Raw genomic sequence first — 25,305 nt, forward strand, 5'->3', positions numbered from 1 at the left:
GACATTGATAAGTTCCTTCAGAAAATTCAATTTCCTTAAATGTGAAAAACTTCACTTTTAACGTTACCCAAATGACCTTTTGGGCTTTCAGAAAAAAGAATTCATTGCCTCAGGAGGAAATCTGAAGCATTAACTAAAGATGATATTTGCTACGTATTTAACTTCTTGTTAACTCTTATTAAGGGTCTTCCTCATTAAAAACTGTTAAACCACTTCCTGAAATAATTTCCTGAGGAGGTAGCACTTTGGTATATGCCACGAGGACTGACTTTCATACCTTAACTTCAGCCAGCCTTTGGTGTTAAGTTCAGTCAGAAACTCCTTGTCTAACACAGGCTGCTTGCTCTTAAGATCTGATGTATCCAACAGAGGATATGTACTCAGAGCACCCTTATTTCTGTGGGCATTGTGCCCTTGTGTGAGTGTGTGGGTGTCGTGCTGTGATACCTGAGGGAAGCCCCTGAAGGCAGCATCCAAGTCTTTATGCTGGAGGAATGATACCCTGACACTCTGCTGCAGAACATCTCCAGCACAGCAGCAGGAATCCAGCCAGTGAAGTGGTCAAAGACTGAGCTGAGGACAAGGAAACGCAGGGAAATGTGCATGGTGGTAGCTCCAAATGAAGATAACTGAAAAAAAGAGCCAAGACAGAAAACTGGGAGTGAATGGCAAGGTGAATATAGGGCTTACACAGACTGCGTTAAATCCTTGGACTTCAGGCACAAATCACTTTAAGGGTGGAAGTCACAGCCCATTGTTTTCCCAGCTAATTCATCAATCTCTCATTCAAGCAGGTGTAAAGGATACGTGAGCATAATTTCACGGAGTAATGCTGCTTCACTTAATTACAGGAAGATTTTCCCTATCTCTAAATGCTTCAACTGGCAGTGCCTTGTGCTTATCCCAGCATGCAGGGTATAACTTCAGTACCACAGCTACCATTGCGAGCAGCGCTGCACCACCACACTGCCCCTCGACAAAGGCCAGACGCCCAAGTGTTGGGTCCCTGGGAGGCCACTGCAACACACAGTACTTTGGCATGACACCTCGATCCACAGTGTCACTTCTAGTGAAGTCTGCACAAAATCAGAAACAGGATTCAAAGGGCTGGTGGGAAGTGACCAGGCAGCATCGCCCAATGGGTCCACACTCTGCCTCAGGATGCTGTGTTATGGACCATGATAGTGACATCTCTCCTCATGAGGTCAGCCAAACCGGCCTGCAGTGTGTGCATTGCTCACCCCACACCCTGTGTGCATAACTCTGAGCAGCCGCTGGAAGGGGCTGGTACTCCCCCGCCGATGCTCTTCAGGAGCTGTTAACTCTCAAACCTAACGATGGCCCCACAGCAGCGCTGCACCCGCACCGCGGCACCTGCGACGCCCTCCGCGGGGGCGTGGCCCCGCGCTCCGCCCCGCGCAGATGGCGCCGCCCGGCCAATGGGAGCGCAGCCCGTCAGCTGACCCGCGGCGCCTACCCAGGTGCGCGCCGGCGGCGGCACAGAGCGGGTACTGGCACTGTGGCCATCCGCACCGTTCCGCCTTCCCGGGGAGCCAGGGGAGAAGGGAGGGGAGGAAGGAAGAAGGAATCCCGCCTCCCGCCGCCCCGTTTCCGAGCCGCGTCGCTCCGCAGCCCGGAGCGGCGGGACCGCGGCAGCGGCGGATGTGCCGCCCCCCGCGGGCAGCCCCGGGGGAGGAGACGCGGGAGCTCGGGCAGCGTTCCGCGGCCGCCGGTAAGTGCCTCCGCAGCACTCGGGGGAGGGAGCCGGGCCCTGGGGCGCTCCGCTCCGGGGCGGTGCGGTGCGGAGCGGTGTGGTGGTGCCGATCCCCGGGGGCCTGGCCACGGAGCTGTATGGAAGCAAAGTTTGCGGCACCGGCCGCGCCCCCCGGGCAGCCGGCGGTCCCCGGCCGCTGGCGGGGAAGTTCCAGCGGGCACCGAGGTTTCCCGCTGCTGGTGGCGATTTCGTACCTCGCCGGGGCTGGGGCCGCTTCGCCCGCACCCCGGGGGACGGCGGGACCGCAGAACGGCCGGGCTGCAGCGTCGGTTGCCGTTTCCCGGCCAGCTCTGCCGCTCGGTGTCCCGGTGGCGGCCCCGTACCTGCGGGGGGCCGGGCCGGCTGCGCGGTGGGGCCAGCGGCTCCCGGGCTCGGCCCCGCGGGCAGATGGGGGCGGGCGGCGGCAGATGTCTCGCCGCCTCCATTCACCCGGCGGGGTCTGGAAGACAAGGAGTCTTCAGAGGAACAATGGCTCTTAAGAAACCGGCACAAAGGCGCAGTGTGAGCGCCGCGGCCCCGCCACCGTCCCCCGAGGGCCGGGGTCGTTGTCCGCGGAGCGGCCGCTCCGCACCTGCGTCCCCCAGCGCGGCGCGGCGGGGCCGGGAGCGGGCTCCGGGGAGCCGCTCGCCAGCAGCGCGGGGCGGCTGCGGTCCAAACGCTTTCCTTGCGCAGGAGAGGGGCACCCAGAGCGGCCCCTTGGGGGGCTCCGCTATCGGGTGAGGAGGGGCTGAGCGGCGGGGGCTCGTCAAGCCTGTGAGAGAGGGGGGAGCGCAGCGTGCCCGCTCCGTCCCACCGGGAGAGAGCGGCAGATGTCGGCCTGCCATGTCACCTCCTCCCCCAAGTCATTTAGTGCTGGTTCGGCGAGGTTGAAGTCATTTAGTGCCGTTCGGCGACGGAATTAAAAGTAACAGAATCTCACCGAAAGTAGAAAATAACGTTATGCAGAGGCAGGGGCTCACGCACAGGGTGCCTGTGTTTCTGTCCTGGAGCTGCGTGATAGTTCCCAGTAATGAATTTCCTCAATGAAAACTAGTTTGTGAACCTTTAAGCCTTTTTCTCACAGGCTTAAAGGATCACTGTAAATCAGAGTTGGCATTTCTGAACAAGACTGTGAACCCCTATGGAGAATAGTTAAGATGTAGGTGAGGCAATACCACAGAGGCTTCGAAGGACTGGAGTCACATGCTGAACCAGTCCCAACCACTGGCCAAAGGCCACACCAAAATATATCCAGAAGTCTTGCAAGCTGGACTTTAAATTAAGACAGACACAGAGAGAGAGAGAAACCAGTGCAAGAAGCTCCCCAGACCAGGCAGCAGCCTCTTCCCCCCTGGGGTCTCTGAACAGGCAGCCTCCAGGTGTCCTGCGCCCAAAACACTGCAGCAGCCCAAAACTGGTGAACCCGGGCTGTGCTAGAGACGTGGTTTAACTTGTGCCTCGACAGGTAAAAAGTTCTCTGAATAGAACTGTATGTAGTCCCTATAAAATCGTACATCCTCATAGGCATTTTGGACTTAAATAGACCAGTTACTGTGACAACTAGCAAGTAATTTCCGTTCAGCTAAAACAGACATCATTAATACTACCGATTATTAAGGGAATAGGTCTTTGCATCAAGTTGTATAAAAAGATAAAACTTTTTAATGCTTAACTATGGAAACCCTTCACTGGCGTGAATAATGCTGAGTGCATCACACTGCAAAAACAAACTTCTGCTCCGTCTGGTGTACCAGGGCTCAGACGATGGCGTAGGCACAGATCAAGCTTGGATGCTAGAAGAGCCCTGCGTTAAAGCCAGTCTTTTGATTCCAACTCGTGGAGAAAACGTGATCACTTAAAGCTTGGCCTTAGCTAAAGCTTTCATCACCTTATTATAAAGTACTCCTCGGTACTTGAGGGAATCCGAACAGCCGCTGGGATGCGGTGCGGCGGCAGCCCACGCGGAGGTGATGCTGCAGCCTTTTGTTTCACTTCTACACAGTATCGTGGCACTGCAGAAGCCAGGGAAAACTTTTGCGGCTCAGCGTGCTGTATTCCTGCTGTATTCCTATTGCATCCGTCCATCAGCAGGCTGCTGCTATCAGCTCCTCCTGATTTGTTTGTAGGGACACTTAAAGCATTTGGGATGAATTGTAACCCAGTCAAGTATTACTGGTACTGCAGCTTGCATAGTGTAACATGTACTGAAAACGTAATTTGCTTGCATTATTGAGTGTATGGATTTTTTTTTGTTGGAGTTTATATCATCCCCAACAAGAAGGAGTTTATTTAAACAATATTTATTATTTAATTTCTTGTATGAATTGTTCTGAAGTTTTAATTTCTGTTAATGATCTGAGTGAGTCAGTAAGGTTTTTTCATTTTGGTAGATGGGTGAGATCCCTGTGCCACGTTATTTCTGCCTCTCTTGGAACTGCTGCTTCCCCAGGCAAACGCCTCGGAGCACGCCTGGTCCCAGGCTGGGCTTTGTGTTAGGCTCAGAGTCGGATCAGGCATCAGCAACAGACAAAAGCATAGAAAAGTTCAGTGATGGTTCTAGAAGAGCACTTGCTGTTGGCAGCATCTCTTTATTTTTTTCAACCAGCAAAGTCTCAAGGTGCTGAAAACACTTGCTGAAGAGCCAAGCGTTTTCAGAAACAAAAATCACTTTCTTTTCCTTCTCACTTCGTAACTATGGAGGAGGCTGTTCTTTGAAGCCAGCCCTGATTAATATAAATGAGTTGTAATTTTCTGACCAAGCCATCCTAGCTCCCATAGATTATTCCATTGGCAGACATGTGGGCTCCACAGCTGTCCCCTCATTTGTGTATGAAATGGAAACACTGGTGGCATTTGTAGGTTACCATAGTTACACGAACAATACACGTGTGAGGCTTCATCCTGCCAAGCTCCAGATTTTTTCCTGGCAGACATTTTGGAGACTCAGGACTGAAGAAAATCTATGTAAAGTTTTTGGAAGGACATAAATCCATTTCTCCTCCTATCTGTTTATATAATGCTAATTAACAGGGAACCCGCATTTCAGCCTCACGACAGCTGATTTTTGCATCTTCTCCCAGTTGGAAATGCCACTGTGGGAGATGCATGATGCTCCCAGGAACCATAAATTCCAAGCTCCAGTCAAGAGCATTTAAGTTATTAGCAGGGTCTGGCTTTAAATGCTGTGGCAAATACAAACCACATCTTAGAAATAACTCTCAGCACAGCAAGGTCTCCACAAAACAGAACTTTGGAGTCAAGCTAGTTTTTCTCCTGGTTGTGTCAGGCAGGTTGGCAATGCCTGTTGGGTTCCCGAGGAGCAGAGCCAGTCCCCACCATGCCTGCTCCATCAGGAGCACCTGCACAAATCCAAGAAAGAGCACTGAAAAGTATTCTCACACTCTGTTTTCTCTCTTCAGTTAATGCATACCCGCTACAGGAGGGAAGATGGGCAAGAGTAAAGAAAATCATGGAGCTGGATTAGAGACTGGTTTTGTTGGTATATCATAAAAGCAGCAAATAATAGTGTTTCTCTAAGAGTTGGGAGTACTTAAATTCTGCAAAGAGAAATCAAAGTAGTCCTTTGATAAGAAACAGGTCTACTGAGTCTACTACAAGTGCTTGAGTTTAGTCAGTGACTTTCCCAGTCTCATTCTTTTCCTGTAGCTGAGTAGTTAAGCCCTGTGCTAGTGGACTTTATAAGGTCAGGAACAGAACATGCCTCCATGCAGGTTTAAGAGGCACCTAGATTAAAGTCCTAGTACACCACATTCTCTTACCTCCTTGCTGCTTAAAGCCCTGCAACTTTACTCAAATTTGTTTTGCTATTTAGATGCTGTCTTTCATTTTTCTGCGTACGGCACTGAAGGAAAATACTGGATTGGCCTATTTTGGATTGGCCTAATTCCCCTCCTGTTGAAGGCAGCAGAAGTCTTTGGCATCAGTGGGAACAGAATTAGACTCTGTTCTTAAATTCTACTGCAAAATGGTTTTTTCCTTCATCTTCTAATTCATAAGATCTTCATCTGGTGATACAAGCCAGCATTTTCTTGACTTCCAGCTGGCTGAATTATCAAAGGAACAGGGTCTAGTTTTCACACGGACCACAGTTTCTAAAGGTCAAATCTGAGATGGAGCGGATACCTACTGCTTTTTTCTTCTTAACTTAAAGAACAACAGGGTAAAGCAATTGTAAGTAACAGCCTTGAAATATTTAACAGGATGCTGTACTGAGAACGACCAGGAGTTATAAAAGTGCTGTAGAGAAACAGCTCCTTCCCTTATTTTATTGGGTACTGCGGTCTTGCTGTGTAATTCTCTCACCTAAGCTACTGCCCTTTAGTCCTCTGTGGTAACACTGGGCAGTATTTTCCCTTGCCACTTCACAAACTGAAGGGGTCCATTTAACACTGGAGGCAAGGATTGCTCATGGGTTTTGCTTAGAAATTCTAGAGATTGTCAGCATCTTGTTTCCAGGTATTTAATTTAACAAACTGATGATTCCAGCAATTTATCCATCTGTCACCTTTGATTAGAGCAGGAGTCCCAACCGCTTTTTGAAGCCAAGCCCCCCTCAAGGTATCTGGCAGGGTTTGCATTTTTCTGGTTACTCCAGTGTTACTGAATGCCAGGATGGCAGCAAGATGTTCCCACCAACGGTGAGGTGAGGTGCAGCCCCTCACCTGCATCAGCCATGTCCCATGAGGCAGGGGAGGAAGCAGGGATGGGCAGTGTGCGGAGAGGGCTCTTATGTCAGAAGGCAGCAAAACCCTAGGCTGGTGTCAGGGTGTGTGCTGCTCTTTATGCATGATGCTCCAGGAATAGGCCTACAGTGGGGTCTACCACTGCCCTGCCTGCGTCCCGGTGGGACAGCACAGCCCCATTTCCCAGGGATCACCAGCAGGGAAGTTTCCCCACTTTTGGGACCAGCATCATCAGCTGGGAGTCACTTGCATCATCTCTAAGGAGTTGCTTTTGTAGAGAAGCAGGAGGTCTGGAGTCTGATGTGTCACACACTCCTCAATGCATGAGGTTATTGGATTTATAACAACTTTTTGTATGGTTGATGTAACTTCAGTCATTAAGAAAAATGTGATCTTTAGAGTCCGTCTTCATGTAAAGACTGGATTCACACTAAACTGACTAACCCCCAGCTGCAGCAGCAGGATGAGCTCTGCAGAGGGCACCTCAGCTTCCATTCAGCTCCCTGGGCAGTCAAACCCCCCATGTGGTCCAAAAACTTGGTCCACTTGGACTAAGCCCAGATTTTCTGTAGTTTTCAGGGTTTGGCCAGCCACACAGTGATGAATCAAGTAACTTCTGAAAACCACATGGAAGCTTTTTGGAGAGAATTACTCAGCTTGTTCAAACCTGGTAAAACAGCATTTTATGTTGTGCTTTGGTGGTCTGCTGGGTTTGGGTTTTTTCTTATAGAATATGACTCAAAGTTTGGACTGTCTTTTTGTAACTTGAAAGTATTTATCATCGATGTAGTGAATCCTGTATTTTCTGTTATTTCACGCATCATATAATTTATTTGATTAAGCAAGTCCAAAAATACCTGGTAAATGCATACCTTGCTAATGTGCTGCATGTAATTACCAGCATGCAGATGAGCTACTGATTGGCTTTGCTAAATTTTCAAATTACAGATGATCCATCATTCTAACAGAAATAGAGTAAATATTGATAATTACAAAGATCCCCTGCTCATAATGGGCAAAAGTAACTTGTTTTATCCAGAGACAAACCACCAGTTAAGTGAACCAGTTGCAGAAGAAGTTTTTAAATAGCTGCTTGAAAACAGGTCTTTAAAATGGTTTTATCATAGTGTAAGGCACCACGTAAAACAAGGTAAGTGTTCTTTATAAATCCAGTGACAAATAGGTTTTCCTTTATCTTTCTGCCTCCTTAAAGTGAAAGAAGTCTAGTATATACAAATTAAAGATCACTGTCCCCAAAAGAATCATCATCATTAGGTAAAGACTTTATCTAGGAAACATCAATTGTGAGAGAAATAACGTCTCCTATGTGTTCTGCAATAGGCAGCAATTTTAGGACTTGATGTTTTGCAAGCACTAATGAAATAAACCCATCTATGGAAGAACTGCTGACTTTGCCATGGCAAGACTGAGGACTAAAGCTTGAGAACAATTTCTAGGTCTGTTCTTAAACATACATTAAACATGATGGATTCCCTCTGTTTCTCTTCATCTCATGAACTTCGCAAAGCAGGATTGTGATCTGTCTTCTGCATGAAACAAAGTTAGTTTCAAAATGTGATACTCGAGATAAAGAGAAATAGCTAAATATGGGCTACCAGCATTTTCACTGTTCTCAGCTGAACAAGCCTTCCTTTCCTGCTGACATGCAGATGACCTGCTCCATGTTCCACACAATACTAAACCAGTTTTAGAATGAACTAAGGATGGAAAACATACTCCATAAAGTACGTGTTTTCTCAGCCCAGTGTAATGGGTTATCAATTGTGAGTGGAAGGAGGAGGTCTTCAGAACAATTACAGAACTTCCTATAGAAGCCCACTCAAAAGTGCAGAAAAACTTGTGAAAAGGGCTGGTGAGGTCACATAATACCCAATATCTAATGGAGAGAAAGTAACTTTTTTCTTAGATCAGAGTAAAGCCTTAGGTCAGAGCAGTACCAAACCCAACTCTCTGGCCACTTAATGGAATTACTTCTATCCTGTCTCAGCTTGGTTGAGTTCCAAATCTTTGTCTTGATGCCAACAGCCTTTCTGTTAGATCCTAGCACTTCCCATGATAAATCCATTTACTTTATTGTTGGTGCGTTCACAGCCCTGAGTGAGCAGTAAGATGTGTCTGTATCAGTCAATTCAATACATGGTTTTATTGACATTTACATGTGAATGGAGCTCAGAAAAAAAGAATTTAATCTTGCAAGGCTGTAACTCCTAGAAAAAAAATCAGTAAGACTCTCTTATGCTAAGGGCTGAAGATCTGTATAAGCATGCTACATGCATAAATGGCACAGGTTTTTGTAGGCTACAGCTACAGGTAGTTGTAGGCTAACAGTAAAACACAGTTTAATACTTATTCACTAATAATGGAAAACACATAGTACAGCCACAGGAAATGGAATTATTAAAGTAGAGTGTAACAAGGGCCAGAAAATAACTTTCTTTTCTTGCTTGAAGATATACAACTGGCTGGCTTATTACATATCTATACACACACAGATGTACATGCATTTTTTAATAACAAGTCCTGTGTGTTTCCTATAGCCAGTGCTGTTATGCTGCCTTTATAAATACATACTGAGATACTGACTCATTTAATTTTTTATTTATTGGTTACCATCTCTAGCACAGAATGTTTTGGCATCCGTTCTGGTAGTAACAACTTCTTACACACCAGGGTCTATCCCAACTGTGGGGGATCCTGAATGACTCATAAAACTGGAGTTTGATCTAGAACTGTGTAGGAAGCAAAATAATCACACTGCCAGAAAGGCAGTCAGCAAAAAGGAGAGGAAGAGGATTTTCTGTTGCTTCATGAAAATCCTGTGGAATTCTGGCATCCATATTTCTTGTGGTTAAAAATACGTTTCATCTGCTCCTTACTTCATTATTATTAACACTTTACGTCCACTGGCAAAGCTGCCTTGGCTCTCAGAGTAGTCAAAAACCAAAAAGAAGATTCTGCTCAAAATCCAACACAATCTTAATGACCTTGTTCCTCTTCTAGAGCTATTTCTCTTTTTTTCCCTCTTTGATTGTCATTTAAGCTGTACTGATTCAGATAGATAATCTGTTTCTTGCTATTTGAGTTGTTCTTGTATTAAATTCTCATGAGGTGGGTGCCCTCATGGGTAAGATGTTTGAATCCCTCCATGTGATTCTAAGTTCCCAAGCATGCCAAGACTGAATTCCATTTCTGTTTTTTAAATATGATTAGAAGATGAAGCAGTATTTCTTTAGTCTTGGTCCTCTTTCATTCTTCAGCTAGCAGATAGACTAAATGCAAAAAATAGTTGGAATAGGTCTTCTAAAATTAGTTATTATTTTAGTATAGATTTTAGACACTGTACAAGCTGAAACCAATTGGGTTTAAATTCTCCCTCACATTTAAAATATACTGAAGGGTGTGAATGCATAACAGCATTTACAGGTGGAAATGAAAGGATAGCCCCAGAGGCCTGTCCCCCATCCAGATGCAGTTGGTTGCAGAAGGGAAGAGCTGCAAGGAAGGTCTCATGAAACTGGCTTTTAACCCAACAATGGAAGTTACTTGGTTGGCTGTTAGGAAAGCTGATCTAGTCAAATAATTCTATCTGGTAATTACATGAAATGAGAATAATGATCACAGATGTGATTTTTCTCCATCTAATGAAAGAAAAGCTTTAGTACTGCCTCCGCACTGAAGAGGGACAAACCCTGTGTAGCAGGACACGAAAACTAAAGTCATCGGCACCGAAACAACCAGCCCATATTGTCCCAAGATTAATCTATTCTATGAAAATAAATGTAGTAAGAAAGCAGATAATAAGTTGGGTTTATAGTGTAAGACTATTACTACTGTACAAACGTATCTTGCCTTTCAGGTTTTCAAGACTTGTAAAAGGTTTACATTTAAATAGACTATATAATTTGACAACCCACTTTTTAGAAAGCACTTATTATTCCTGATGTTTCTAATATGACTTGTTAATGGTAATTTGTAAGAGATTTTCAAACAGATGACAGAAGCTGGATTGCAATTCCATGGTTGATTTGATGGGCCATCAATACACAGTAGCTGTACTCTGCATGGTATCTAGCCTCTTGTACTTGAGATCAGTGTCTGAATGAAAATAATTCTTCTCTCTCCTGCAAACATACTTTAATATTTTAATGAAAACCACCGTATCAGATGCAAGTCTTAAGAATAAACCCCAATAAATTGCAAATTTGTAAGATGTAATATGCTGTTCCTGCAGCACAGGCATTATGAATAGGATGCTCTTTGAATTTCTTCTGCGGAGATAAGAGTAGTATTTTTCAAAAGAACACAGATAAAGCATGCTAAGGTTGGCTTGAAATACAGCAAATCACATTCCCACCAGAGCTTTCCCTAAAATTAAACACTGAATTTATTTTGATGGAATGTGTATATAGACAAGAACAAAAAGTAGGTGTTATTTGCATGGAAAAAAACTCCAAAGCTTAAATATATAAATCCCTGAGGATGTGTTTTGAAGCTTTATAGCATTATTACATGTCCTATAGGCCCTTGTTTTTCTCTTTGCTTTTAATAACAAGCTCCCAGTTTCAGATTTTGGTATGCTCTTTCAACTGACTCACATCATTTTCAGGCTGAATTTTCTGTATTTTACACAATTCAGGCTTGTAAATAGCTTATATCCTGATGACATCAGAGACTTTTAAAGCCTCAACACAAAAGGCTTACTATCAAGCCAATTCCTCAGTATTTCTCTAAATGGACTCAAAGTCCAAGCCCTGCCTCTTTCTCAACGCTGTACAAGGTCACTGATGCTCTTGACTGGAGGAAGCCTTGATCTTAGTAACACAGCATTTTATACCAGGTTTTGTGTTGTGTTTGCTTGTGTGATTTAGTGGGTGCATGTATGTGTTTGCGTTGTGGTATTTCAATACCCTTCTCTCTTCTAAAGGACACTATCAGAGGTTATTGTTCACCTTCAGTCTGACATCAATAGCTTAGTTTCTCTCTATAGAAGATGGGTGGATATAGAACTACAAAGGCCTTACTGAGACTCAAAAGTAAAGCTAGACACTTTCTACCTCCAACATACACACAGCAACCTTTTCTTAAACTTGTCAAACTGTCTTAACTGACTAATGAACTCAGCCTGAGCTCATTACAGGCCAATTCACCTCTAGCATCACTTCCATAGTAAGCAGATCTTCCAGCTAGCTCTTTGCCAGATCAGCCAAGCCAACCTCTTTCAGCATCCCGTATCTAAACAAGCTCCTCCTTTCCCTGATGATGGAGGAACACTTTGTATTGATCCCAGTCAGAATTTGGTTTTCTTGATCACTCTGTTCCAGCTGAAGCTTCACCCCTCCTTACGCTTTGGCAGTAATACTCTGTCACAACAGTAGACTCTAGATCCCTTGGCAGAGTGGCTGTGCTGTATAATGTGTGTTTTCCTAATGACCCACCTGAATCAGGGTAAGTTTTCCTGAACTGACTGATGACAGAGGATGTTTATATGGCAGTAGTTTCACAAACGATGATGATGGGAAAACAAGAAAGCTGCGCAAGTCATTAGCAGAACATTAGCACAACAGACAATTTTCCAAAAGACTAGCTACATTACTTAGGCTCAATATATGCAAATACTTCTGTGGAGAGATGGGTAAGTTCTGTGGATCAGTGTGTGCTTCTAGCTCACAGCAAGTGCAAAATAAATTGCTTGGTTTAGCCTGAGGTAGTTTGCTTCATGTATCCGATCCCACAAACTTTTACCTGGGCACACTTAGTATATATGGCTGCCAACCAAAATCTGTGCTGATGCTACTTGCAACATGAAAGAAATTTTGCAAGAATGAACCAATTAACTGTAGGGAGAGAAGATTTTCTGTGGTAGCATTGCTGTTTCAAAACAGACATCCAAATATCCATGTGCAAACTCTATTGTTTCTTTTTCAGCAATTGTTAATAGTGACAAGGAAGCTGTCAAGGAAGTGACAACGCTTTTTCTTCCTATTACCAAGAAAAAAAATGTTGAATATCTGTTCCTTGTCTAGTTGGCAAGTTAACTAACTGTGAATGCTTTTCATGAACACTATTTCACTACTGTTTCTTCATATTCTTCTCTTACTGCATGGTGGACTTAAATATACTTTTTCTTTGGAGCGCCTGAATGACTAGACTAAGTCTTGCCAGCCCTCAGCAAGCTGTAGCTGCCAGCACACACCTCTCTCCACCCCACAGGCAAGCTGACATGAAGCATCTCCTGCTCCATAACCAAATACCCACCATTACGATTTCTTGGCCCAAACAAATTCTCAATATTATGCAGTTTTCACAACCTAGCTGGAAAGGGAAACCTTACACAAACCTCCCCCCTGCATTTCCAGGATGGGAAGCGCAGGAAGGGTGCTCACATTCCCTGCACACAAGAAACACAAACAAGCCAAGATACCAGACATCTGCTGTGGGTTTGCTCACTGACAGGAATGTGGTTTCTTCATACACTGGGTACTGAGAGGTCCCATGGAAAATGCATTTATTTAGCAACTAGTAAATAATTCCCTCCATATCTCTTGCATTAAATTAACCATTATTTCTGGTGGTGTCAAGTTAACGGCTGCTATGAGTGGTGTTGTGGTTTGGTATGCTAACAAATATGAATTTAATGAATCGGAGAGAAGGCAGAGAATGCTAAAAGCTGTCCTTATCTCTTCCTCCCTGCCACACCTTACTGTTCAGGGGAAGTTTCCTCACCTGGTGTTTTTAAAGGAAGTCTCTAACACAGAACCAAAAGGCCCACCAGCAATGTCCTGACCCATACTGAATACCATTGTCAGAAGACAAACGTGTTTTGTGATATGACTGTGTTCTAAGGGAGGTTTTGAGGTCTGATATTCTCCCCTAATCCAAAAAGCCTGGAGCTACTGCTCTGCCCCTGCTCTGGGAACTTGTATTTCTATAAGAAACAACTCCCTGGCCTTCAAAAGCCAAAATCTTTTGAACTGATTCCCCTGTCTTGTCTTTCACTTGGTCTGCACTTGTCTACCAGGGGCATACTGTAGTCATTTTAGATACAAAAAACAATACAAAAGGACCTCACTGGGTGAAAGGCTGAGATGCCAAGCAGGAAAGGGGCACACAGTAACACTCAGATTCTCAATTCAGACTCTCTGCTTCCAGTGAGAGCTGGGAACTTTCCCAGGAGCCACTCCCTGTTTATCCACATGGGTTTGGTGATTATGCATTGGGAACCACGTACTGTCACAGATTTTGTTTTCAAAATCTGGTTGTCCTCCAGCTTATCCACAGAGAAAATAAAAATTGCCACATGACATATCTGGTCTAGTTCTTGTGAGGAAAGATGTGATTATAATTCTAGATAGGGCTTGAGAATCTGAGGAGTCTAACATTTGAAAAACGTGGTGGAAAACGTTGCACTCTTTTACTCCTTTGGACACGAAGGTGTCTGGAGCCAGTTCTGCCAACTGGAGAGCTGGGAAGACATCCACGGGTGAAGGTATGGCTGTTGGTGACTGCTCAGCAGAGGCAGAGAACTGGCAGCTGCTTCTTGCAAACGTGAGTGCTGAGATGGTCAAGCATATCATACATAGATACAAAGAGCAGAGCAAACCAACCACTTAGTTCTGTAAAACCGCAGTGCACTGTCACTAATAGCGGCTGCCCCTCTCTGGCTCTTATCAGAGAGATGGATGGGGTTTTATAGCATAAGCAGTAGCCAAAGCAAAAGTCCATGACTCAGGTTTTCCCTCCAGCTGTGACCTCTGGGCTGCTATTCACATAAGCACAGCACTAAAATAGACATGGGCATTTACTTTTTGATACACTGGTTTTTCACTTGTAGCTTCATCCAAGCTGCCCTGGGCTGGGGGAGATGGGAGATAGTAAATGTGGAAGTCATTTCTAAAGAACATTTTCCAGTTATAGAAAATTAAATCCATTTGCAGCAGAAAATAACCAGAGAAGAGCAAGAATCACTAGTAACTTGTAAAATTGTATGTTCACAGTGATCGCAACCCCAGAACTCTATTCAATACAACCAGAAATGCCTTCTTACCAAGGATGAGCAATGACTGTAATGTCCAAGTAAGAGGATGCAAATATTCAACAAAGGAAGGATTGAATTTGACTTTTTTCAAAATCTAGATGAGCTCTGACATATTTTAAAGAAGCTTTGAAGTCTTTTTTTGGCAGTTTCAATTTTAAAGCATTACATGATTCCTCATGTACATCAGAATCAGTACCAAACCACCATCAGGGCTCATACCTTTATAAGCCATGGACTTATTTCTCTTCATCTGCTTAGAAAAAAGTTACAGGAGGGACCCAAAGGCATGAACATTAGAAGCAGTATTGCCTCTGGTAGCGGCATCTGCTGCCTTCGATGGTGCTGCTCCTTTCTGAGCCACGTTGTACAACAGGACCAGAGACATCTCCCTCTCTCTGCAAGGAAGCGCCCCTGAGTGACAGCGGCTTATGGCACCTCCAGAACTGGTCTAAAACTGTTACAGGGTGAGACCCCTACCTGCATCATTAACTGGCAAATGCTGTAATTTCAAATGTCTGGAATTACATCAGTTAAACTTCAGATCTCCAGTATTCCCAGAACTGTCTAGTTTGGGTCGGCTACAAATATCTTCTCACTGAGAGAAGCATCTACTGAAGTCACCATAGCTGTTTATTCCAGCCTCCCCATCACTCTATGTTAATATACTCCTCATTATTACGGTGCCGTTAGGATTTATTTCTTTAATGCACTTATGCCTTATTTAATTTTTCCATCAGCTGAAAGTGATGTGAGAAGGAATACTTGTTCTGCATCTGCTTGTTCTGCCTCCAGCAAGCTCTTCTCAGCTCTCATCCATGTCTCAGCTACCAGAGAGAGTACCTAACTCAACAGGGTCAAGTACTTTCTGGCCAACTTCAACATACAACCACAGAACAGATAACAGCATGCTAAAATAAAAACACTATTGATGTGTTCTACTTATAACACATATATACATATAGCATTATATTATACTCTGAACTAAAATACTGTAATTTCATTATTTAATATGCTGATAAGATTTTGAAGTAAGAACATCGGAAAATGGCATTCCTGTCACCACTATGCACAAGACTATTTTGAAACTTTGTTTAAAAGCTGTATTTAGTTTTATTATTTTATATAGTGATGTCTTTTGTAGGATTTGACTAGATTGAGGCCTCCCTCCTTTCCAATTGAAAAAGATACAATCATTAGAGCATGAGCTTTGTGGTGTCACCTCGAATTTCAATAGGTCTGCTTTTTAAATCCTTGCTCAGATTTGTCACATGCCTTGCTAGTGAACACTTTGTATTTAATTCAAAGCTTGTTGGACACGTGCACTAATCTGCTTAACCTTCACTGTCAGATACTGCAAAGGTGTACTTTATCTGCCAATACTGATGTGCACAACAAGCCAAGAGAAATACAGGCATGTTAAATCACCACCATGAGCACTGGATGGAGGAAATCAGTTCACGCAGTGTCGCCACCACCGAAACAACATGCTTCCAAATGGAAGGAGAGGCAGCCCCTGTACTTAACAGCACAGGCCTGAATTGCACATTTCACACATACACAAACAGAAGCTCTCAAAAAATGCTTTTTACAGCAGCAGTAATAGATTGGTTTGCAGATAAAAAAACTGTTTCCTGGTGCTTATTTTTTTCAATAAAGTGATAACTAGAAAGATCTTACCAAGAAAATCCTTCCAATGCCTAAAGGGGGCTGACAAGAAACCTGGAGGGACTTTGTACAAGGGCATGTAGGGACAGGACAAGGGGGAATGGCTTTAACATGACAGAGGGGAGATCTGGATTAGCCATTAGGCAGTTATTCCCTGTGAGGGTGCTGAGGCGCTGGCACAGGGTGCCCAGAGAAGCTGTGGCTGCCCCATCCCTGGCAGTGTTCAAGGCCAGGTTGGACACAGGGGCTTGGAGCAACCTGCTCTAGTGGAAGGTGTCTCCGCTTGTGGCAGGGGTTGGAACTGGATAAGCTTTGAGGTCCCTTCCAACACAAACTGTTCCGTGATGAGAGTTTAGATTGAAAGAGAGTTCAGATTAAAGACCCATGACACAACAGATTTTCGGACACTGTTGAGTTACTCTTACATGAATAACTTCAGGTTAAAAATATATGAATTGTGATGAACAATTCACATGATGCACAATGAAGGACAAAGCTGAAATAAGACAGTACATTAATTTAATCGAATTTACTGTTACTGTTTGGTGCTTAGCTGGATTAAATCTAAGCTGCTATCTGGAACTGATTTGATTAACTCGGATGAATTTTGGCAAAGTTTGTACATATTTAGCTTGAAATTTATAAGCCAACATCTTCCTGAGCCTTACTTAATTCCACTCACATGAAATTTGGGCCTTGAGACAGCTCGATGACACCCTGCCTCCCATCAGGATGATGCTCTGAGCAGTCCTTGGAAACCTAGGCTGCAGTCACCAACGTATCCCCCATCTTTAGCATTTCTCATGCCATTCAAACAAATACTGCAGAGTAGAATTGAAAGATACCCAGAAGTTTTCTTTTCAGCTCATTGCATACATTGTTACAGTCATTGACTTGAGAGTTTTCTCATGTAAATCCCAAGTAGAGGATAGTTCCAAACCCTACATAACTTAACCACACCAGGTCAGGTTTTTTTTAGGAGAGACAAATAATGATTGTTTTCAGATATTTTTCTTTAAAGGAAGAAGACATTAAATAATATATAAACTGTACGTGATATGACCGTAACATATACCCTGATCTGTTTTCAGGAACATCTTCAGACACTGGTTTGCAGAAGATTCTGGAACACAGAGGAGGAGCTAAAAGTCTTCAAGACTATTTCTTGTCTTCTCTAAACTCTGAAAACAATCTTTTCACCTTCTGGATGTCCAAGCCTTTCACGTTAAGCTTTACATTTGCTGCCTGAAAACCAATTACCCTCTCGATCTGCTGTTGTTTAAAGGGGCTGGCGAGTTGAACTCACTCACTGACCAGCATGGCGAAGGTTAGAGTTGCTTTAACTGTTTGCCAGTTGGTGCTAGAATTGCTAATGAATTCATTAACTGAGTCTTCCATGCAGAGTAACGAATGTCCACAGCTTTGTGTATGTGAAATCAGGCCATGGTTTACACCACAGTCGACGTACAGGGAAGCCACAACAGTTGACTGCAATGACCTTCGGTTAACAAAAATCCCCAGCAATCTTTCCAGTGACACTCAAGTCCTTCTGTTACAAAGCAACAACATTGCAAAGACCACAGATGAACTCCAGCAGCTGTTTAATTTAACAGAACTGGATTTTTCACAAAATAACTTCACAAGTATCAGAGATGTGGGGCTCTCAAATCTCAGTCAACTTACTACTTTGCACCTGGAGGAAAACCAGATAACGGAGATGACTGACTACTGCTTGCAAGACCTTTGCAATCTTCAAGAGCTATATATAAATCACAACCAGATCAGCAGCATTTCTGCAAATGCATTCTCTGGCCTGAAGAACCTTTTGAGATTACATCTCAACTCCAACAAATTAAAGGTTATTGACAGCCGTTGGTTTGATTCTACTCCTAACCTTGAGATTCTCATGATTGGAGAAAATCCAGTGATTGGAATACTAGATATGAATTTCAAACCACTCTCAAATTTAAGGAGTTTAGTTTTGGCAGGTATGTATCTCACAGACATTCCTGGCAATGCCTTAGTAGGCTTGGATAGTCTTGAAAGTCTTTCCTTCTATGACAACAAATTGGTAAAAGTTCCTCAGCTTGCACTTGAGAAAGTCCCAAATTTAAAATTCCTGGATCTCAACAAAAATCCGATTCATAAAATTCAGGAAGGTGATTTTAAAAACATGCTCAGATTGAAAGAGCTTGGAATCAATAACATGGGAGAACTCGTTTCTGTTGATAGGTACGCACTTGACAACTTGCCTGAACTTACAAAGCTTGAAGCCACCAACAATCCAAAGCTGTCTTACATACATCGTTTGGCATTTCGCAATGTTCCTGCCCTGGAGAGCTTGATGCTGAACAACAATGCCTTGAATGCAGTCTACCAAAAGACAGTGGAATCCCTTCCAAACTTGCGTGAGATCAGTATCCACAGTAACCCGCTCAGGTGTGACTGTGTCATTCACTGGATCAACTCGAACAAAACCAATATCCGTTTCATGGAACCTCTGTCCATGTTTTGCGCTATGCCCCCAGAATACAGAGGGCAGCAGGTGAAGGAAGTGTTAATACAGGATTCAAATGAACAATGTCTTCCAATGATCTCTCATGAGACCTTTCCAAATCACTTAAACTTGGACATTGGCATGACAGTGTTTTTAGACTGTCGGGCCATGGCGGAACCTGAGCCAGAAATTTACTGGGTCACTCCTCTCGGCAATAAAGTAACTGTCGAAAGTCTGTCTGACAAATACAAGCTGAGCAGTGAGGGCACCTTGGAAATCTCTAATGTCCAGGTTGAAGACTCCGGGAGATACACCTGCGTTGCTCAAAACGTAGAAGGGGCTGACACAAGGGTCGCTACTATCCGGGTGAACGGAACGCTTCTGGATGGTACCCAGGTTCTGAAAATCTTCGTCAAGCAAGCGGAATCACATTCCATCTTAGTTTCTTGGAAAGTTAATTCCAATGTTATGACTTCCAATTTAAAGTGGTCATCAGCCACTATGAAGATCGACAACCCTCACATCACATACACTGCTAGGGTCCCAGTTGATGTACATGAATATAACCTCACACATTTACAACCATCTACAGATTATGAAGTGTGTCTAACTGTGTCAAACATCCATCAGCAAACACAGAAGTCCTGTGTTAATGTTACAACAAAAAACGCAGCTTTTGCGCTAGATATTTCAGACCAAGAGACCAGCACTGCCCTCGCAGCAGTAATGGGGTCCATGTTTGCTGTCATCAGCCTCGCCTCCATTTCTGTTTATATTGCAAAACGATTTAAGAGAAAAAACTACCACCACTCATTGAAAAAATATATGCAAAAGACCTCTTCAATCCCCCTGAACGAGCTCTACCCTCCACTTATTAATCTCTGGGAAGGTGACAGTGAAAAAGACAAGGATGGTTCTGCAGAGACCAAGCCAACCCAAGTCGACACATCCAGAAGCTATTACATGTGGTAACTCAGAGGATATTTTGCTTCTGGTAGTAAGGAGCACAAAGACTTTTTTGCTTTATTCTGCAAAAATGAGAAGTTGAAGACTTTTGTATTTTTGACTTTGCTAGTTCGTGGCAGAGCAGTGAGGACAGGTGGATATTTCAGGATTTTTTAGTATAGCGTATCGCAATTGTCTGACACAAATGGCAGCTTCACCTGGCTTCCAATCCTGGTTTCCTTTCTTTTTCCTCCTGTTTTTTTTTTTAGTTATTGTGCTAAACTTAATGCTGGTCTAACTACAGTGCTGAATACGATTAATGAGAGGCTGGGGTTACCCTGTGATCCAAAAGTAGCACAACCCCATTCCTCCGAAGCCATCAGTAGATTACAGTATCTTGCAGTGCTAACATACAGTTTGGAAACTGCATTGAACAAGGTTTGTAACACTGGTCTAAGGACTCATACACTGAGAAAATGAGACCTTGAATGATGTTAGTTGACTGTACTGTAATGTTGTATCAACTGATTTGAATGTTTTTGACTTTGAACAATGGGTTTTCTTTTTTTATTCTTATTTTTGTAGTAGTTGAGAAAAGCTTAGGTCAAGCTAACAGGCAATAGGAATATGTACATCCAATTTTTTAATGTAACAGACTAAATGTTAATTGTTCTCTTATTCTTTTTATTCTATTTAGTAGACACTTTTGAAGAATACTAGAGTTTTGTTGTGTTTAAATCACCAACACATGGTGTTGAATGAAGGCAGAGCTATAATAAATTTAGTTTTGTTCTGTTTTTTTATTTTAGAAGTCACAACAATGTACTGGGTTTAGCTGTCACTGGTCTGACTGGTGATCATGTTCTGACATCAAATATATCCAAAATGTTATATAAAAATATTGTGGGTTTTTTTTCTTGATGGAATTACATTTCAACAAAGTTCCAGTTGGTTTTTGTATGCATTTATTTTAATGCCAGTGTTTTCTCTACACTAAATGCAAAATGCTGAAAACAGTTTAATCAGACATATGTATCTGTATCTATCACATGCAGAATCAAAACTGTTTGGCATAAGATAAACATCAAAAATAATTCCAGAAGTGTGTAACAAAACATCTTCCTTTTTGTACACTTTTGTGTTTATATTCTGAGCTAAGATAAAAATGAAGCTGACGTTACCTGTCATTACAATCAGTGAGGACAAGGGAAACAACTCAGTGCTACCAAACTGAAATCAAACAGTTGAATCCTGGAATATACTTTAAAAAAGAAAAAGTGAATTGGATTAATATTCCTTCAAAAGTAGAACTCAAGATGGTTAAAACTAACAAAAAGTACTATGTTTGGCTCCACTACTGAACTGTATTTTTTTATAGGCTTAAAATTAACCAGTACTCTAGATATTTTATGGAATTAATATGGTCCGACTGCAGAACTCAGAAAGTGGTGGTGTTTCTATGTGTGCACTGGGTATAATATAAAGGCATAATTTACAGCTGAACCTACAGAAGCTTTGTACGTTGTCTTTTCTGAACCCATGAAGTTCTCCAGAGACTGCACACGAGTCACAGGCAGGGTGGGTTTCTCCTGAGTTACACTTACGCCAAATACTAATCACCAAGCACAGATTTTTCTATGCTCTATGACCACTTTTTAAATGTTTTTACATCCCAAATACCTTCTTGGTAAGTAAAAGTTAATTGTTAAAGTAGTGGATGTGCTTTGGGATTGTTTGAAGTTTTTATCTCACTGGCTTCTCAAATATATCAAAGATTCCCCCCCCCCCCGCCCCAACTTCTGAAGAGAGCTTCAGACTTCTTTTTCCCCTTCAGATAACTGTCTAAAAGTGAAAGAGTTATCAGCATAGTTTCACTAAAAAGCTGCTTTGGTGCAAAAACTTCAGTACATCTCTTGGATACATGCCTTGTTGATCTTGCATTTCAATATAAAGCTAAATGAAACTATTAATTATGCATTTAAATCAAGTACTTTATGCTGCTACACACAATCTTTTATATATTCATGAGATCAAATACGTTTTTAATCATATGACAATTAGATGTTGGGATTAGGCAAGTGTCTTGATCATGGAGAAGTACCGTAGTGGAAGCATTTATTTGTCACCTTCTCCTGTATTTGTTTTTAATGTTAATGGGAAATTTCCTCCTCTTCTCCAGAAGAGCTTCAGAGCAATAATTATAATCTTGTCTATATGCTATCTCTCCTTAAAACTGCCTTTATTATTACAGCAGGCATGCTGAATTAAAACTGAGATCTCCTTTGCAGTGAAGATTCACTCTACTTTTTCCAGAGTAAAGGACACTGAGAAGGAGAACAAAGCAGCACTCCTGAGTTTGATCAGCAGTCACCAACAGTAGCTGGGGGGTACGGGAAGGAAAGCAGTGTTTAACATGTTCCTTTCCACTGGGGAAATAACAGGCCTTTTGTTCCCTGCAGACCTGTTTGGGGGCTTTATGTCATTTGTTATCTGTTCAGAGCAATGCTGTTGAAAAACAGCAGGAGGAAATGGCCTGCCATGCACTTCTCCAGGATGTGCTGATGTACAGTATTTCAGGGTAGCTGATGTTGCTGGGACTCCAAGAGAGGGATGCAGGTTACCTGAACAGCATCTAGTTAACACAGTGTATTCTGCTCACACAGCCACCAGTGAGAAGTATTTTCAGCCCTGTCATCTGACCCCTGAGAATACTGTAGAGATCCCCTGGAAATTTAAAGTTTTGCTAATAAAATCAAAAGAAGTGGGCCAAAGATGAATCACATGTGGCATATAATCTCAGCAAATAACCTTCAACCTTGGGCTGCCCATTTTGTGCTTGCAGTTCATTGTAAGCAAAAATAAAACTACTCTAATTGCCTTCAAGATGTATTTGCATCTGCTACTCACTGAAGACAAAACAACATCCCCAGTTTGCTGAGAATCAGAGACTGAGATTGACCACTTTAAAAACAGTAGGGGAAAACCCACTGTTAACTTTCATTTGACTAACAGTTTAGAAATGCTGTGTAAGAGTAGATATTTCATACACAACTAAACTGCAGTGTTACTTCCACTTGGTTGCCCAATAATAAAATATTTCAGTCCCCTGAAGAGTAAATAGCTCACTCAAATGTGGTATGCAGTATTCCAGCTAAATTCACTTTTCATTTCCTCATCAAAGTCATAACATCCTATTCGATTGAGAGAGGGTATTTTCACCCATGAACCAAGACTCCTATTAGTTGTGGTCTTGGAATAAAGTGCACAAATACACTGATGCTTTCACAGACCTATGGTCTGCCCTCCAGCCCTGCCTTCTGAATACATGCTCATTTAGCTACTAAAAGAAGGGTATGAAAAGGCCAACAGCTTGGACCACTGGTTTCACAAATGGGTTAAAACTGGAAACAGGTCAGCAAAACTGAGATCCAGTGAGAAGGGCATAAACTTGCCCTATTGTCACTGGCCAGGTGGGATCTAAGTGATAAAAAGAGCATCTTTTTGCCCAAATTAGGTAACTCCATTTGCTTTGTGCTGGCAACTTTGAAAATAAGACTGAGGACAAACCACTGCAATGAAACTCCTGAAATTAAGTGGGATGAGCAGCTGGGACTACTTCTGCAGTACTGCCAATGCACCCTGTATGGAAACAGGGTTCACTTGGAGCATATCTCCTAAACACCTCACCATCCTGGAAAGCATCGTGACGGACACATGCACAGAGGGCAAATCATGGTGGAAAAGCACACAGGCACCTGGGACCAGTGCTGGAAGGAGCCGTTTCACAACTCACCCAACACATCAGGAGTAGCTGTTTGTTACACTGTGACTCTGTTGCCACCACCGAAGCGAATGCCATGAATTTCTGCTGCAACTGGAATTTGTCTTCCCATGCTCACCATGCTGAGAGCACAACTGCTGCAGCCCCAGCAGCTATAGAAAGCACAAGGCTGAAGGGCAGGTGAACGTGCTACCATTGAACTTTGTTCAGGAAAACCCAGAGTGCCTGAGTGGGGGATATCAAATGCTGTTAACACAGAGACCTCCTTGAAATACCGGCAAAAGAAGATACTACCTACTGCTGCCAACCCCCCTAGGTAACATTTCTTTGCAGTGTCATACAGAAGGGAATATTTTCTGTTTTCCCTGAACCATCCACCTTTTAGTCTTCTCCTTTTCTGCTCGTTCCCACTATTGCAGTATCTTACAGTTGAAAGCTTGTATCCACCCTCTCTCCTGTACATCTGCTCTTCAGTCAGCCTTCCCCTGGTCTCACCCTGCCTCATACCCTTCTCCTGTTCAAGGGCAAATCCTTTGCAGCCTTGGTCATCGTGAGATCTCAAGAGGTTACACTGAAGGCCTTAATTTGTATTTAACTTCACAGCTACCTGTTTTCTCTACCAACCTTTTCCCCTTCACCTGATTCTTACCCTGTTTTTCTTTCAGCCGTTTCCCTTTGGAGACCTCAGATGCTGTTGGCTGTCAGTAAGAGTCAGATCAGGGATGCGATTCAGCAGGCAGCGGGTCCCTGCTGCCTCCCCAATCACTGCTGTGGCACAGTGCTTCCACTTAGTAAAGCCCCTGAATGTCTTCCCATGTCTCTGCTTCAGTTATCTATCCGCCTTTATTCCTGAGCACATGATGACCCTGTTTTCTACTTGTATGAAAACAACAAAAGACTTAAGTTTTCTTTTAAGTAAGGTAAAGATTTACCCTATAATTTGTACTATTGTATATTTATGTCAAGTAGACCAAAGGAATGCTGAGTCATAATAAAAGCATCATAACAACAGGTTTTGAAATACATGAAAATAAATACTTTGGAAAATCTGGAATTGATCAGTAAGTGAAATTTTCAAAAGCAACTACATGACTTAAGAGCTTCATTACCTTGAGTGGTACGTTAGGTTCAAAATCAGGTCAATGAGATTTTTCTCGGGTGCATCTGGAAGTATTCACTTTCCTTGAACACCGAGCAGCTATAAAAGACTTTCTGGGGATTTTCTTTCCCTCCAAAAATCACTCAAAACCACAACTTTTATCTCAGTGATGGGGATGGGGGGAGGGGGATGCAAATCCTATTCTGATTTGCAGTGATCTAAACAAGGCCTGCATCTTTAAAAACTGCAGTTCCAGGTTACTGCTCACAGCTGGAGTGAAAATTCTTCAACAGCAGCATTTCCTACTGTGGCCTATTCTGGACTTAATTCCAAGCAAGAATTAATGTATCAGAAAAGATCAGGGTGGGGAACAAAGAAGAAACATCACTGAAGCTTTGACAGCTTTCAGTTTTGAACAAGGTGATTTAATGTGCACAACCCCAAAGACTGCCGTGTGTTTAAGGACTATGTGCAGCCTAATAATGCAGTCATTTACAAACCCATTGCTCTAAAACATGAACAAGCATTCATAGCTATTTTTTTTTGTTGTTGTTGTTTCAGGTATAAAATTATCCTTTTATCCTTCATATTCCATTCGGATAGCTCTCTAGAATAATAATAATTATAAAAATTAAAAAAAAACAACCCTATTCTACATCCTATACTCAATACACATTTGTCTTTCACTGCAAATCAAAGCACACCCAGAGAATACAATGTACAGCCAGCTGCTGCAGCCTGGAATGACTGCTTTCAGCCAGGCCAGGAAGAAACCACCCCAATCCACACATCTGAGGTTTAAACTG

At 42.9% G+C, this 25,305-nt stretch overlaps 1 protein-coding gene across 3 annotated transcripts; it reads left to right on the forward strand.

The window, feature by feature from the left end:
- Positions 1 to 1,559: 1,559 nt before the first annotated feature.
- On the forward strand, positions 1,560 to 24,454 carry LRRN1 (leucine rich repeat neuronal 1). Of its 3 annotated transcripts, none has more exons than XR_009726786.1 (3): positions 1,560 to 1,732; positions 17,269 to 23,716; positions 24,066 to 24,454. XR_009726786.1 is itself a non-coding variant. In XM_061362134.1 (2 exons), the coding sequence occupies exon 2, from the start codon at positions 17,496 to 17,498 to the stop codon at positions 19,644 to 19,646; it is 2,151 nt and encodes a 716-aa protein (XP_061218118.1). In that variant the 5' UTR covers positions 1,560 to 1,732; positions 17,269 to 17,495; the 3' UTR covers positions 19,647 to 24,454. The 3 variants fall into 3 exon arrangements, 1 of the variants encoding a protein (XP_061218118.1); XR_009726787.1 differs by having other exon boundaries at positions 17,269 to 21,306; positions 23,134 to 24,454; XM_061362134.1 differs by having other exon boundaries at positions 17,269 to 24,454.
- The last annotated feature ends 851 nt before the right edge of the window (positions 24,455 to 25,305 follow it).

The sequence above is a fragment of the Neopsephotus bourkii genome, unplaced genomic scaffold, assembly GCF_033783945.1.
Source record: "Neopsephotus bourkii isolate Nb327-2 ecotype Australia unplaced genomic scaffold, CSIRO-AGI_Nbou_v1 NB_1080, whole genome shotgun sequence".
Classification (NCBI taxonomy): domain Eukaryota; kingdom Metazoa; phylum Chordata; class Aves; order Psittaciformes; family Psittacidae; genus Neopsephotus; species Neopsephotus bourkii.

Excerpts from the sequence above, each read along its gene's own strand:
- LRRN1 (XM_061362134.1), top strand. The coding sequence starts at position 17,496 with ATGGCGAAGGTTAGAGTTGCTTTAACTGTTTGCCAGTTGGTGCTAGAA.